Here is a 15,806-nt window from a genome sequence, read left to right as displayed (position 1 = left end):
ACAATGGATTCCACCTCTGTCTTGAATAAAGGGTCCGATTTTGTGTGGCTGACTGTATTTTCTTCCCAGAGGGAGGAGAGGGAGGAAATAGTGCGAGTGGGTGGACACTGAAGCTTAAGTCATAGTCACCTTCCAGTCACCTTCCACCACCACCAGAGGAAATAGGCTGAACAGAAAGATGGGGGTTATTTGCTGTACCAATTCAATTCAACAAAATTATTGATCATCTAGCACATTCAAGGAACTATAAAGGGAGTCAAAAATTGGCAAAAGGGTCTCTTCCCTCAAGGACTAGCAGGAAAGATAAGATAAATATTGATAAATAATTATAATACAAGGAATAATGCATCATGAGAGAGATTAGAAATATTCTTCAAGAAAGAAGCAAGATGCCCTTCAAGGATGAATGGATAAGGAAGATGTGGTCCATATACACTATGGAGTATTATGCCTCCATCAGAAAGGATGAATACCCAACTTTTGTAGCAACATGGACGGGACTGGAAGAGAATATGCTGAGTGAAATAAGTCAAGCAGAGAGAGTCAATTATCATATGATTTCACTTATTTGTGGAGCATAACAAATAGCATGGAGTATATGGGGAGTTAGAGAGGAGAAGGGAGTTGGGGGAAATTGAAAGGGGAGGTGAATCATGAGAGACTATGGACTCTGAAAAACAATCTGAGGGGTTTGAAGCGGTGGAGCGTGAGAGGTTGGGGGAGCCAGGTGGTGGGTATTATAGAGGGCATGGATTGCATGAAGCACTGGGTGTGGTGCAAAAATAATGAATACTGTTATGCTGAAAATTAAAAACAAATAAATAAATAAATAAATAAATATTCTTCAAGCATTCATAAAAGAAAAGATACTTTATATTGGGGGGTTGATGTGGGAAAAAGAGATCAAGGAAGGATTCATGAAAGGAGTGGCAGTTAAGCTGGTTTTGAAGGATGGGCTGGATTTTGCCTGGTGGAGATGGGTGGGAGAAGGATGGTAAAGACAGGGGCACCAAGAGTCTGAAATGGGTGACTTGAATGGATTGAGGGATTTCCTTACTCTTGGGATAAGGAAATATCCTTCACAAAGTGCTGTGAGAAGATCACAGGACACTTACAGTCAGCTCGGCAATTGAAAAATCTGAACAGGGACACCAGGGTGGCTCAGTGGGTTAAAGCCTCTGCCTTCAGCTCAGGTCATGATCTCAGGGTCCTGGGACTGAGCCCCATGTCAGGATCTTTGCTCAGCGGGGAGCCTGCTTCCTCTTCAGTCTCTCTTTGCCTCTCTACCTACTTGTAGTCTCTGTCTGTCAAATAAATAAATAAAAATCTTAAAAAAAAAAGAAAAATCTGAACACCTGGGCCTTTTGGTTTGAAACCTGCACTCCATTACTCTTCCTTGCTACTTTTTAAAAAAAAATTTTTACTTTTAAGTAATCTCTACACTTAACATGGGGATTGAACTCACAATCCTAAGATCAAGAGTCACCTGCTCTACTGACTGAACCAACTAAGTGCCCCTGCTTTGCTTATTTTTAAAGGGAGATTTTTCTTAATGATTATGAGAAATGTGAAAGGAGGCAAGTCAGGATATTTGAGTCCTAAAGTCTGTTTTTGCTACTTATTAATGGTACAAACCTGGGCATCTCATCTCTGTCCTTTGTGCTTTGATTTCTTTGTCTTGAAAGGAGGTCTTAGTTTAGGTAGGATTTTTTTTTTTTGATATATCTTCCTGCTTTGACAATCCAGAATTCCAAAACTCCAATTTGAAGTGCCACATTTCTGGGCACATGGGTGGCTTAGTCAGTTAAGCGTCTGCCTTCAGCTCAGGTCATGATCACAAGGTCCTGGGATTTTGTGCCGCAGTGGGCTCCCTGCTCAGTGGGGAGTCTGCTTCTTCCTCTCCCTTCTTTCCTTCCCTCTCCCCCACTCATTGCTATCTGTCTCACTCTCTCTCAAATAAAAAAATAAAATCTTTAAAGAAAGAAAATAAAGCACACGTTTCTGTACAGATGCTTAGCAGAGACATGAAAAGATGCTCAACATCACTCATCATCAGGGAAATACAAATCAAAGCAATGATGAGACACCACCACACACCTGTCAGAATGGCTAATATTAACAACACAGGAAACAACAGGTGTTGGTGAGGTTGCAGAGAAAGGGGAACCCTCTTACACTGTTGGTAGGAATGCAAACTGGCATAGTTACTGTGGAAAATAATATGGAGGTTCCTCAAAAATTAAAAATAGAACCACCCTATGATCCAGCAGTTGTACCAGGTATTTACCCAAAGGATACAAAAATACTAATTCAAAGGGATACATGCATTCCTCTGTTTATAGCAGCATTATCAATAATAGCCAAATTATGGAAAGAGTCCTGATGTTTATTGATTGACTGATGAATGGATAAAGAAGATGTGATATATACATAGACATGACGGAATAGGACTCAACCACAAAAAAGAATTAAGTCTTACCATATGCAATGATGTGGATGGAGCTAGAGAATATTATGCTGAGGGAAATAAGTCAGTCAGAGAAAGACAAGTACCACGTGATTTCTTTCATATGCGGAATTCAAGAAATAAAACAGATGAACCTATGGGGGACAAAAAGAGAGAGGCTAACCAGGAAACAGACTCTTAACTAGAGCAAACAAACTGAGGGTTACTGGAGAGGAGATGGGTGGAGGGATGGGTGATGGGTTAAGGGTGGAATATGTGATGAGCACTGGGTGTTATACATAAGTGATGAATCACTAAATTCTACACCTGAAACTAACGTTACACTGTATGTTAACTAATGGTATTTAAATGAAAATATGAAGAAAAAATAAATTACCACATTTTTTAATTAGGTGAGTTATCTTCTGCTTCCTGTCTTCTTCCTGCCTTTCTTAGATGTCTAATATATCTGAGTACACGCCTCGCATTCCTATACCTGCTGGGGCTTTAGGCAGTCAGACCATACTTCTCTTGTTTCAGAGACCAGAAGTTCCCCAATGAAGTCTCTATGGCCTGTTTAGGGACCTGTAGGGCAATAATAGGGGTGGGAGGCCATCCTTCCCCTATACTTAATGAAAATAAACACTCAGGAAAGAAATTGGTATTCAAGACATGATTTTAGTGTGAATTTAAACACAATGTGATGCATCTCCCAGGAGAATTACATTCTTTCCCTTCCTAATTATGGGCCCAATGGACTTACTCAATTCTACAGGTTTTAGGAGTGACCCCTTTGTATGGGTATGTGTGAGAAGGGAGCAAGAGATGGCCATTCCTCCCAATGAGCTCACATATCTAGTTCTTATTACCCTGCCTTAGTTACCTCTCAGGAAGGCAAATGCTCTGGAAATATAAGGAACCTGCTTCAACAAGTGGCCAGAACAGAAATGCAACTAAGGCTGGGACTTGAGCCCAGTCCCATCGCTCCAGCCTACACTCTGCAGAAAAGACCAGGAAATGTCACCTGTGAGTGTATCATATATGAGGCTGTAATCTGAAGAGGAATTTGCTAGAGCAAATTGACAACAAATTTATTTTCAGAGAGTACTTTAGCCTGAAGATCAGAGGATCAAGAGCAGCGAGAAGCCAGGGAGCTAGCATGGAAGTAGTCTTGACTAATGCAGACCTATTGGCCTTGGGTAGAAGCAGGACAGGAAAGTGTTGTTCTCTTCTTGAGAACGTGTGTGGGAGCTGAAGGGTAGCTAGGATGACAACAGAGAATTCGTTTTCTTTTCTCCAATTCCTCCTCCCTCCCTAGGCCTGGAACAAGACTTGAACTAGGCAGGATCTTAAGCTGTTCAGGCTCGGGTGAGTGGTGGGGAGGCCCAGGCAGGGCCATCAGAATACACCCCTTTCATGGCGCTCTGTCTGAAGAAGACTCAGAATGGTGTCCAACAATATGGATTCTCTTTCTCTATTTCTCTCCCATTTTCTCCTCCGTGCTACTTTCCTCTGACATCAAGATATAATTTCCTTTGAATAAGTACCCAGAAGTGGGATTACTGGGTCATAAGGTAGTTATGCTTTTTGTCTTTTGTGTTTGGATCCTCCATACACTTTTTTTTTTTTAAAGATTTTTTTTTTTAATTTATTTGACAGAGAGAGATCACAGGTAGGTAGAGAGGCTGGCAGAGAGAGAGAGGGAAGCAGGCTCCCTGCTGAGCAGAGAGCCCGATGTGGGACTCGATCCCAGGACTCTGAGATCATGACCTGAGCCGAAGGCAGCGGCTTAACCCACTAAGCCACCCAGGCGCCCCCTCCATACACTTTTTGTGAGAATTTTTTCAAACGGGCCCCCTGTGGATAGATGTCATATGCTCCATGGAGGTTTTCCTATCTCACTTCATTGGGAGAGGATACTGGGTTCAGAGGAAATAATGCTTCTCTTTTAGAAAATAAAGACCATTGAGACAGCTGGTGATAGCTCTTCCTGCCTCCTTTTCTGTTGCACAACTCTTTCTCCTGTTACGAGGATGCAGTGGAGCTGGGTTAGAAGGTAAGCCTGGGCTTCCTGGTGAACACCCTCCTGAGAGCTGCCTTCACTTCCTTGTTCTTGAGACTGTAGATGAGGGGGTTTAGCAGTGGGGTCACCACACTGTACTGCATGGAGAATACTTGCTCCAGAGCTGAGCCAGATGCTGGGGTCATGTACCTTGAAGGGATTGGCACAAAGGATTAAACTGAGGTCAGAACAATGGCCACAGTATATTGGTAGCCATGGTCCATCCCATACCAGACACTCTGCAGAGTCCTTAGAGCTGAATCAACTAGCAGTGGTAGCAGCATTTAGATATGACTGTGTGATCAGTGAGACGGCAGTCATTTCTATCTTTGTCTCCAAACATGAGTTATCTTATCTTCCAAGAGCTTCCCTGAGAAAAAAGAAAGTTCTGTAGCACATCAAGTGCTGCAAGCTTGAATAAGACTAATAATAATTTCATGCATTTTTCTAGTACTTCATAGTCTTCAAAACCTTTTTTCTTAATAGTTATGATAAAGATGTAAGGATTTTTTCCCCTTTTCTTTTCCCTGTATATATAATTGTATGTTTTCATCTTATGAGGATTGTTTCTTGCCAAAGTATATGTTTATTCTAATAATGCTGTCATTGTTCTTAACATTTATGGCTCTGGGAATTACCTTCAGTCACAGCATGTTATTTTATATAATGCTAGTGGAACAAAACATTTGTCCTTTTTATAAAAAAATTTTTTAAAAAAATTTTATTTATTTATTTGACAGACAGAGATTATAAGTAGGCAGAGAGGCAGGCAAAGAGAGAGGAGGGGAAGCAGACTCCCCGCTGAGCAGAGAGCCCCACGTGGGACTTGATTCCAGGACCCTGGGATCATGACCCGAGCTGCAGGCAAGAGGCTTTAACCCACTGAGCCACCCAGGCACCTCAAAACATTTTTCCTTTTAAGTACATTTTTCTTCGGCTTAGAAAAGAAGCTAAACTTGATAAATAAAGTGGAAGATAAACATGTTTTAAGCACAAGATTTGAATCCAAAATAATAAGGTTAAGTTTTGGGCTGCATTTTGTTGAGTCTCACTGGGAGTACTTCCCAAAGAAGCATTAATTTTTTTTTCAACAGGTCATCATCATTGAAATATTCCTTGTAGATTCTGCTGTGCTCTATTTAAAAAGATATTCAGGGGCACCTGGATGGCTCAGTAGTTAAGCATCTACCTTTGGCTCAGGTCATGATCCTGGGGTCCTGGGATTGAGCCCCACATCGGGTTCCCTGCTCAGTGAGAAGCCTGCTTCACTCTCTCCCACTCCCCCACTTGTGTTCCCTCTCTTGCTGTCTCTCTCTCTTGGTCAAATAAATAAATAAAATCTTAAAAAAATGAAAAAAATATTATTTTACTGTCATTTTTCTTCATCTAATTTATCCCTGTTAACATTTCTGTGAAGTAGGTAGGAGCAATCTTAGTGTCTCCTTATGGCATATGAGAAAAATGAGACACAGAGAAAGAAAGATTTGTCCACAGAGTCAGGTGAGCTCCTTTTCCACACCTGCCTTCTTTTCAAGTAACAAACAGGTAAGAAAATTACAGAGCAATTTGTATAAATCTATCTCCAGTTCACTAGTAGACACTATGGGTCATTAATTATTCTGCTCCTAGTAAGTGAGGACTTGTCAGCTAGAGTTGTTTATGTTTGAGAGAAGTATGGTAAGAAAGAGTATGATGTTTTAAGTCAGTGAGACTTGGTTTATACTATGGCTCCATTACTAACTTGTTCTGGGACTTTGGAGAAATTACCTGGTTACTCTTGAAACTTAGGTGCCTTACCTGAAAGTGGAGTTAATAATATTTCTCTTGTAGTATGTTCCATACTAAAATTGAGCTTGAGCATGTAAAAGAAGCTGGTGTACTGTAGGTGCCTAAAGAAGTAGTTTTAAATAAGCTTCAGAGACATCATCTTCCAGTAGGAAAAACAATGTCATCTCTTTCAAGAATGATATGTTTTATTGTTTTGGTTAGCACTGAATAAAAATCTACCAAGGGCTCTCTGATTTCCTTTTGAGAGGTATTAATCATAAGTTAATAAAGTAGAAAATCTCTAGTCCTTGTATAAGCTCATCTTTCAGAGATAGACAATTAAGACCTGAGAAAGAAAATGGATTTTTTTTTTTTTTTTTTATAACTCACACAGCTAGTCTTCAGGAGAGCCAGAACTAGAAACCAGGCCTTCTGAATTCCGGTACAGTCATTTTCCTGCTACTTTGGAAGACCAAGGCCAGTTAAGGGCAAGTGATATCCTACATTTACATTTAGGTGGTTATAGTATGACATACCTGAAAACTCCTGAACCATAAAAGATGGTGACCACAAGAAAATGAGAAGAGCAGGTGGAAAAGATCTTGCTCCGACCCATCGAAGAGTTGATTCCCAGGGCTGTCATGATGATACGAGTGTAGGAGCCCAGCAATAGGACAAGAGTGCCAAAGCCAAGGACTGCTATGGTGGTCAGGATGGAGACAACACTAATGTAAGGGTCAGAACAGGTCAATAGGAGCACTGGGGGAAGCTCGCAGGCAAAACTGCGGACAAGATTGGGGCCACAGAAGTGCTGCTGAGCCAGAAGGATGCTGTTAACCAGGCTAGTTCCCATTCCTATGGCCCATGATGTTCCCACCAGGCCAATACATACCTTTTTGTTCATAGCCACCACATACAACAGTGGGTGGCACACAGCCTGGAACCGGTCATAGGCCATGACTGAAAGGAGGCAAGCTTCAGTGGCTCCGGAAAATATGACCAAGGAGATCTGGGTGAAACATTCAAGGGGGGATATAGTCTTCCACTTGGAAAGAAGGTTCTCTAGCAGTTTAGGCACAATGACTGAGGAATAGAAAGCATCCATGAAGGAGAGGTGACTCAGGAAGAAGTACATGGGCGTGTGGAGATGAGAATCAGTTCTGATCACCAGCAGCATTGTCAGGTTCCCCATCAGGGTCAGTAGGTAAATTCCCAGGAGGAGTACAAAGAGCACAGCCTGGACCTGAGGGTTGTTGGACAGTCCTAGGAGGACAAATGTCGTGATTGTGGTTGTGTTGCCAACTTCCATGGAGCATTTAAGTTCTCCTTTCAGAGGGACAAGAAGGGAAAATAATTATCACATGGGTTATCAGTCTCGGAGCATGCCTGGGGATGAGGCATTGGGAGTAAAGCTTCATGGCTGATCCAGAACAGGTTGTGTTGCAGCCACACCCTTGCCATGTCAAACCTGATTAGTCCTTCTTGGCTCAGGGCAGGAAGCTATTGGCCAAGGTGGAGAAGGTGGAAGAGAATAATGTAGACAATTTGACCTAGAAAGGAAAGAGAAGAGAACAGGGATTAGACTGGAACAGGAACAGACTTCAGAACCCTGAGAAGTTGCTATTCTCCAGTTCCAAAAGGAATTGAGCTCAAACCACCGGAGAGCTGACTGGCACAGTGAATAAGTGCTGAATATTTTGGCTGACTATCTGGTTGACAGACTGTAATGAATGAATGGTTGATAGGGGTATAGTGATACCTAGTGACAGTGCAAGACCTTTCCCTGTCACAGTAAGTTCAATGGTAAGTCACTTGAGGTTCTCATTTAAAAAAAAATGGGAAAACTAGATGGTTCTAAAGTCCATTCCAGTTTAGAAAGTCTAAGGATTAAAAAAAAAGAAATTCTAAAGATTAAGAGACAATCTTCTTTGGGTATCACTGGTACTAAATAGAAATCCTTTCTCCTCTTCTGTGTCAATCAATGCTGATGTTATGGAAGCCTGGCAGGAGGAAGCCCTCGAAATGGAGGTGAGTGTTGTACACATCAGCTACTCCAAGGTCTTCCTATTCCAGGGTTTCTGTATTGTCCACTGATTTTTTTCTGTAATCTCAGTAATTTATGGGAAAGTCCATGAAAAGTGTGCTATTCTCTGAGCTGGTAGCGGGGGACTTGGATAAATCCAAGTCAGACTTGGACCATCTTCTATGCATCACAGGGATGGTGAAAGCTGAGAGAGGGAGAGAGAGAGAAACAGAGAGAGAGAGAGAGAGAGAGGGAAGAGATAAGAAAGATAAAAGAACACCAAGAACACCTGGTAAAATGTACAGTTATAGGGTTTGGTCTAGACCAGAACAAGGTAAAATTGTCACCTTTCTTTTTGATGGGTAACTCAGAAGGAGGTAAGTGAGGATCTGATCTCTATTCATGGCTTCTACACTCACGGTTTCCCAGAGTGGGTAGTTTTAGAAGATGGATAGGAATGAGAAGGAGATTTGTCTTCACCTGGGCACCCTAGGCCAACAAGAGATGATCTCCGTGGATGATAACCAAATGACATCCTTTCCAACACTGGAGCAAAAGCCTCAGATGTGGCTAGGGCTTCTGTGGGCTACCCTCAACTTTGTCCTTCCTTTAGAAGATTCAGGGGTGAAACTTCTTAGCAAGGAAATATCCCTGTTGTCTTTCTGTCTAAGGGTAAGACTGCTTGACTCTGCCTCCCATATAACAATGGCCAGAGGGACTTGATCTCAGCTCTAGACCTTGGAGAGTGAGGGAACTCCCTAGAGAGGCCCTTAGAGCAGAAGAGCTGCTCTGGATATGAATGAGGTCTCCAAGGGCCAACTATTCCTTCCCTGAATCACTCTTGTTTCAGTGGGTTGCATCATACAAGAGGGGACCCAGGGTGGCCAACAATGTCTAAAGACAAAAATAGAGAATTCTGAGGATTCCTGATACAAAAACTTGGAATTTCCTTCCTTCCTCCCTCTCTTTATCTTTCTTCCTTCTCATTTCCCTTCCTTCTCATTTTGTTATGTTAAAAATCGACGCCTGGGTGGCTCAGTTGGTTGGACGACTGCCTTCGGCTCAGGTCATGATCCCGGAGTCCCGGGATCGAGTCCCGCATCAGGCTCCCAGCTCCATGGGGAGTCTGCTTCGCTCTCTGACCTTCTCCTCGCTCATGCTCTCTCTCACTGTTTCTCTCTCAAATAAATAAATAAAATCTTTAAAAAAAAATCGTATTTATGATTATACAAATAATATAATGATAAAAGAAAATGAAAAAGATACTGAGGATACTTTAAAATGAAAAAAAGATATTGGGGAGCTTGGGTGGCACAGTTGGTTAAGCATCTAACTCTTGATTTCTGCTCAGGTCATGATCTCGGGGTTGTCAAATTGAGCCATACAGTGGGCTCTGCCTCCAGTGTGGAACCTGCTTAAGAGTTTCTCTTTCCCTCTCCTTCTGCCTATACCCCCACCCCCACCCCATGGCTCACTCTCTCTCTAAAAAAAAAAAAAAAAAAGGTAAAAAAAGAAAAAGGATATTAAAGATATTTTAATTATAAAATAAGAAAATAAAAATTTATCATGTCATCCAAAATTAATTATTGCAATTCAAATAAAATTCAAATCGATTAAAATCTTCAAAACAAATTTTTAATTGTGGTAAAAATGTTTTATTGTGAATACATTTAAACATATACAGAAGCAAAGGGAATGGTGTATTGATGCTTCTGTATCCATCATCCAACTTCAACAATTATCAGCTCCTTGACCGCAACCCAGCTTTGACCACATGGAGCTGGTAAGTGTGGTCCCTGTGTTCCATGAGCAGTCATGTGTCTAAGACACAGGAAAGTTCTATTAATGAAAGATAGAAGGGAAGGGCAGTACTGAGGAAGGATGATCAGGCTTTAAAAAAATTTTTTTTAAAGATTTTATTTATTTATTTGACAGAGATCACAAGTAGGCAGAGAGGCAGGCAGGGAGAGAGAGGGGGAAGCAGGCTTCCCGCTGAGCAGAGAGCCCGATGTGGGGCTCAATCCCAGGACCCTGGGATCATGACCTGAGCCAAAGGCAGAGGCTTCAACCCACTCAGCCACCCAGGTGCCCCAGGCTTTTAAAAAATTTTTAATAAGATTTTATTTATTTATTTTTAGACAGAGAGTGCTCGCCCACAACCATGAGCTGAGGGAGGGCAGAAAGAGAGGGCGGGAATCTCAAGCAGACTCCACACTGAGCACAGAGCTTCAAGCGAGGCTTGATCTCACACCATGAGGTCATAACCTGAGCTGAAAGCAAAAGCTGGGCGCTTAACTGACCAAGCCACACTGATGCCCTGGAGGATTGGCCCTTGCCATGGATGAGGACTGAATGGTGAGTAATTACCTAGGAGATAACGAAGCAACAATACAGAGGGAACTTGGGCCTTTCACTCCGGACCACCCATTCATCTCTGGACTTAAAAGTAATCTACTTTGATTGAGGTGCTGTATTTTGGGATCTCTTCTATAACAGCTTAACCTTTATCTTCCTAAAATAGACTTCCTAATCAACTCAAATTGTCTCCAATGTCCCACCATCAAAAATAAAGTTGCAATAGCCCCCTTTCCTTTCTTTTGCCTTCAGGAGCGTATTTATTGTGTCTGAGATAATACATCAGGTGCTCTCTGAGCTACACGGTGTAAGAGGAAGTTTTCTCATTACAAGCTGACAAAGAAGTAAAAAATTGTTCACAACAGCCATTTGAAGATCTAGTTCTACATGTTCAGAAATATGTCTGGGCTTAATACTAATGTCAGAATTCTTTTTTTTTTTTAATTTTACTTATTTGTTTGACAGACAGATTACAAGTAGGCAGAGAGGCAGGCAGACAGAGAGAGAGGAGGAAGCAGGCTCCCTGCCGAGCAGGGACCCCGATGCAGGGCTCGACCCCAGGACCCCGGGACCATGACCCGAGCTGAAGGCATCAGCTTTAACCCACTGAGTCACCCAGGTGCCCCCTAATGGCAGAATTCTTAATCATCCAAGGCTGCTTTTATAACAATACAGATAATAAATTAGGCTAAAATGTACTGTAATATTTGGTAGGATCTTTAGTACACCACAAAATAAATTTTGATACATCAAAGTAGCAAGACTTGCAAGCAGACACTTTAGACACAACAGATCCTCAACTCTAAAGTTCTACTCTTGAGAGCATTTCCGTCTTTGGGGAGTCTCTCAGTCTCTAGCGGATAAAGGCAGGGAGAAGAGTCAGCGTAGCATGCCCATGAAGTCCATGCTGTGTATAGAGATGCACGGCCCAGGGAGAAGGTGCCTTCGCTCCTTCATAGAACATACCGATTATGTGAATTATGTTGCCTAGCACTGGGTCCATGGTCTGAATATCCTGTCATGCTCTGCCCTGTTGGTCAGATACCGAATGGCCATGCTTCCAGGCAGAGGACCTGCAGGGTTGCAGTTCGTGAAAAAATTTGAGAGCAAAACCTTTGAAATAGATAAGCAGTTATTCCACTTGTCTTTGAGTAGATGGCTCCCTGACTGTTGATGTCCCAGGGGTAGATTCTGGTGTGGCCGTTAAGCTTTGGTGGCTTAAATGGGTCATCAGATGGAAGTGTGATATCCAGAGGGAATAGACCACCATCATATACAGAACCCAGTGGGCCATTCATAACTGTTGTCTCCCTTGGGCCCAGCGCTGCGGTTAGGAGGAAGATTGGAGGTTCCTTTCCACTTCACCATCAAGAGCCAGGCAGACACAGCTCATCATGTATATGTTGTCATGATGAAGAGTAACCAGTCTTTAAGTATGAGAACTGGACAGCACAATTTGCTTTGTCATACACAGGCTCATTCTAGACTTGCTTGGTAGTTGAGGTGGTTGTTTGGGTTTTCTAACTGGCATTATCCAAAGGAAAACACACTCATCACATCACTATAACAGGTGATAGTTTTACAAGGTGGAGTGAGTCCCCTCCGAGGTGAGGCTTCTGCTCTTCCCCAGAAACTGGGAGACAGGGGTGCTGTGTTTTCTGATAATTACATTTTGAGGAGTTGGTTCTTAAGTCCTTGAGGAACACATTACTGGTAGTAAAGCTGGCACGGGGCTTTTTAACTTTTAAAAAAGATTTATGTACATTTCAAAGAGACAGAGAAAAAACTTAGAAATTTTCTAAAGTAAATGCTCTAAGAAAAGAGAAGAGGGAGAGAAGCAGGGGAGTTCGCCTTTTAGTTTTAATTTGCACTTGCCCTTATGTCGTCCAATTTCTCTCCACCCTTGGGTGAAAAGGTTCATTTCCGGGGCGTCTGGGTGGTTCAGTGGGTTATGTCTCTGCCTTCGGCTCAGGTCATGATCTCAGGGTCCTGGGATCAAGCCCCGTATCGGGCTCTCTGCTCAGCGGGGAGCCTGCTTCCCTTCCTCTCTCTCTGCCTGCCTCTCTGCCTACTTGTGACCTCTGTCTGTCAAATAAATAAAATCTAAAAAAAAAAAAAAAAAAAGTTCATTTCCCCACTGGGTTTCCTTTGTGCCTTTCAAAAATCAGTCCACTCGCTTTGTGTGGATCCATGTCTGGATTCGCTGGTTTCATAGCTCCACACATCTATTTTTTTTGCTAGCCTCTTGCAGATGCAACACTGTGTTGTAACTTTATGGTAAGTCCCAAAATCAGATGCTAGAAGTCGTCCAATTTTGTTCTTTCTCAGATTCGTTTTGGCTATTTTAGTCCCTTTGCCTTTCCAGCTTCATCAGTTTCCACAGGCTAAGTATGGTTTTGAACACTTTTCATCTGCTGGAAGGGCTACCCCAGCACACTCAGGAGGGCTTTGATGAATTTCCTCCTTCAGGCTGAGGCTTTTGTTCCGCAAGGGAGCTCGGGGAGCTGGGCCTGGGAGATTTGATGGTGGCTGCTGTTCCCTGACCCCAGCCAGCCCAGGGGGAAAGCTTTCCTTAGTGTCTCCCCACCATCCTCCCCGTGAGAGCTGGATGGAGTTCCTGGGGGAACAAACTGCAAGAAAGTGGGAGCTTCCCTAGGACCGCAGCCCTCTGGAGCCTCAGCGCCTCTCACAGCTCACATCCGGCCTCCAGCAATCTGTCGCCATTTCTAGTTTAATCTTCCTCCTCCTTGAGATGGCACCAGCAGCTTCTGTCCTGAGTAAGCCAACGCTCAGGTCTCCTGTCTCCCTGCAGGCACACTCTTTTCTCCAGATTTCTGTGTGGCTAGCTGCCCAAGACAGCTCTCTGATGACTAAGAGAAGTGGTTGACTTTGTCTGTCTAGCTTTTTTCTTATTTTAAGAGTGGGAGTGATAGTTTGCCAGCCTTCTGCATCTCTGAGCCCAAACCAGAAGTCTGCGTTTTTAAATAAGAAAATTGCAGCTCTTGTTTCCAGGATGTCTTTTATTTTACCGTATTTGAATCTCTTTAAATGCCCTCCTCGTGTTTTCCTCGATTGTTTCGGTCCGTCTATCTCCTTGCACATTTTTTTATGGGGTTGTTCTGATTAGCTGCTTGATGCTTACCTCTCTCTCCCTCTGTACTGTTTAGTTTGCTCATTGTGGCGAAGTCCGGCTGGTTGAGTTCTGTAAGTGGTGACAGTCTCCTGACAGAAGGCAGTCTGTGCCCCTCCCACTCTGTCCCCACATCTTCTCCCCATGCTACAACCACGTTCAGCTCCTGGAGAGAGAGGCGTGCACACCACTCCTAACAGAACTCCCCTGTGCCCCGAGCCCCCTGGCCCAGCTTCCCAAAGGCTGTAGCTGCTGCTCAGCTCAGGAGAACCAGGAAATTTGAATTTGGGATTAGCATTCCATGGGACATGTTCAAGCTGCTGACTCTGTACATTTTTGTATACAACACATTGAATATATTAATGGTCAGCTATCCTATATCTTTATTTTGCCTGTCACTGGTCTAATCCATTAAGTGTCACCGCTTAGTGCTCAGAAAGAAATCTATTGCTTTCACTTTCAAGTTTCTGTAAGAACTTCCTTCACGTTCTTGAGCACTTATAAAGCATTCTTCCTCCAGATAAAATTTCCCCAAACTCAAATATCTTCTACTTTTCCTTTCTCAACACCCTCAGTGGTCTCTTTGGTTATGGGGTTAGGCCAAAATAATCCTAGCTCATTCAGACCTCATTGCAGAGGTCTATATGGCCAATTGGCCATTTCTCCCTATGGCTCATGAGAAAGCTTCCCAGCCATCATAGCGGCCTGCCTGCGGACCTCATACTTCCTATTCAGCTCTCACTAAAGGGCAAGAGGGCAAGAGAATTAAAAAAAAATTAATGGCAAGAGTCAGACACATTTCCATCAGTAAAGAAGACTCCAAGGATCCAAATGACAGATCTTACAAATCTATGATTTACAGGAAAAGGATACAATAAGACAACAGCATTAAAATAAAGATATGCATCACAGCCAAAGGCTGCCTCATAGCAAGGGGAGAGGACTGGAGAGAGATCACTTGTCTTCTCTTCACAGGGCCAAACACCACATATTTTCTCTCTTGATTAGAAACCATCAACATGTGTGTGAAACACTAGAACCAGCTCAGACTGGGTATGGGTGACACGTGGCTTCCTTGATCCAGCCCAGTAAACTAGCTGCAGCCACACGAGCCATTGCCACAAAGGTAGCAGCCATTTGAAGATCCAAGGTGAGTCCAACCGTGCCCTCAGAAACAAGCCGACATTCTCCTCCACTTAGTGCTGGTCAAGGATGGGGACTTTGCCCCTTTGTCTAAAATTCTCAGTAGCCATTTCAGCAAAGGCGGGACTTCAGGGAGCTGCTTTTAACACACTGAAAAGTCAAAATTCTTTTCACTCATGAATCCCTTCTTTTTATGTTTTCTTGCCCGCCACTGTTAATTTGTCCTACCTTTTTTAATAGTAATTGGTCTTACAGATGTAGCTATTTTATCAGGGGATGTCCGCTCCCGTTTCTTTGGTTGAAGCGCCACCTCCTGGCCAGAGAGGGCGAAGCTCAACCAAAGGAGAGTCTGAGCTTTTATTCATTCATTCATTCATTCATTCATTCATTCATTCATTCATTTGTTATTCATTCATTCATTCATTTATAAAGATTTCAAACAATGAATTTTGGAACACCGAAAAAAATAAAATTAAATTGAAAAAGATTTTATTTACTCGACAGAGAGAGAGTGAGAGAGTGAGCGCACAAGCAGAGGGAGTAGCAGGGACTCCCCACTGAGCAGAGAGCCCAATTCACGACTGTGGGATCATGACATGAGTGGAAGGCAGGCACTTAGCCAGCTGAGCCACCCAGGCGTCCCTCTGAGCTTTTATTTTTGCTAACCCTGAATGCAGCAACCACGGGACTGAATTTTTGAGCTCCTGCAGTCTTTCCTGCTAATCCATTTTGCTAGATCCTGAGGCTTAGGTTTTATCATTTTCAGATTCCACTGGAAAGTTTATTGTCAGTAACTGCTTCCAAAGCATGTGCTACTTCAAACCCGGGGTGACTTGGCAACCATCTGGCATCAATGATTCATTTCTACCGCCTTTAGCAG

General features: G+C 42.9%; 1 protein-coding gene across 1 annotated transcript; it reads right to left on the bottom strand.

Moving 5' to 3' along the window:
- Nucleotides 1–4,495: 4,495 nt before the first annotated feature.
- LOC116593551 (olfactory receptor 8S1-like) lies at nt 4,496–7,584 on the bottom strand. The gene is made up of 2 exons (XM_032347846.1): nt 6,812–7,584; nt 4,496–4,658 (listed from the first exon to the last, which is right to left on the bottom strand). The coding sequence occupies exons 1-2, from the start codon at nt 7,582–7,584 to the stop codon at nt 4,496–4,498; spliced, it is 936 nt and encodes a 311-aa protein (XP_032203737.1).
- Nucleotides 7,585–15,806: the final 8,222 nt, after the last annotated feature.

This window comes from Mustela erminea, chromosome 6 (assembly GCF_009829155.1).
Source record: "Mustela erminea isolate mMusErm1 chromosome 6, mMusErm1.Pri, whole genome shotgun sequence".
NCBI classification, from domain to species: Eukaryota; Metazoa; Chordata; class Mammalia; order Carnivora; family Mustelidae; genus Mustela; species Mustela erminea.
The sequence above is the reverse complement of the archived record's forward strand: the minus strand, read 5'-3'. Positions and strand labels throughout refer to the sequence as shown.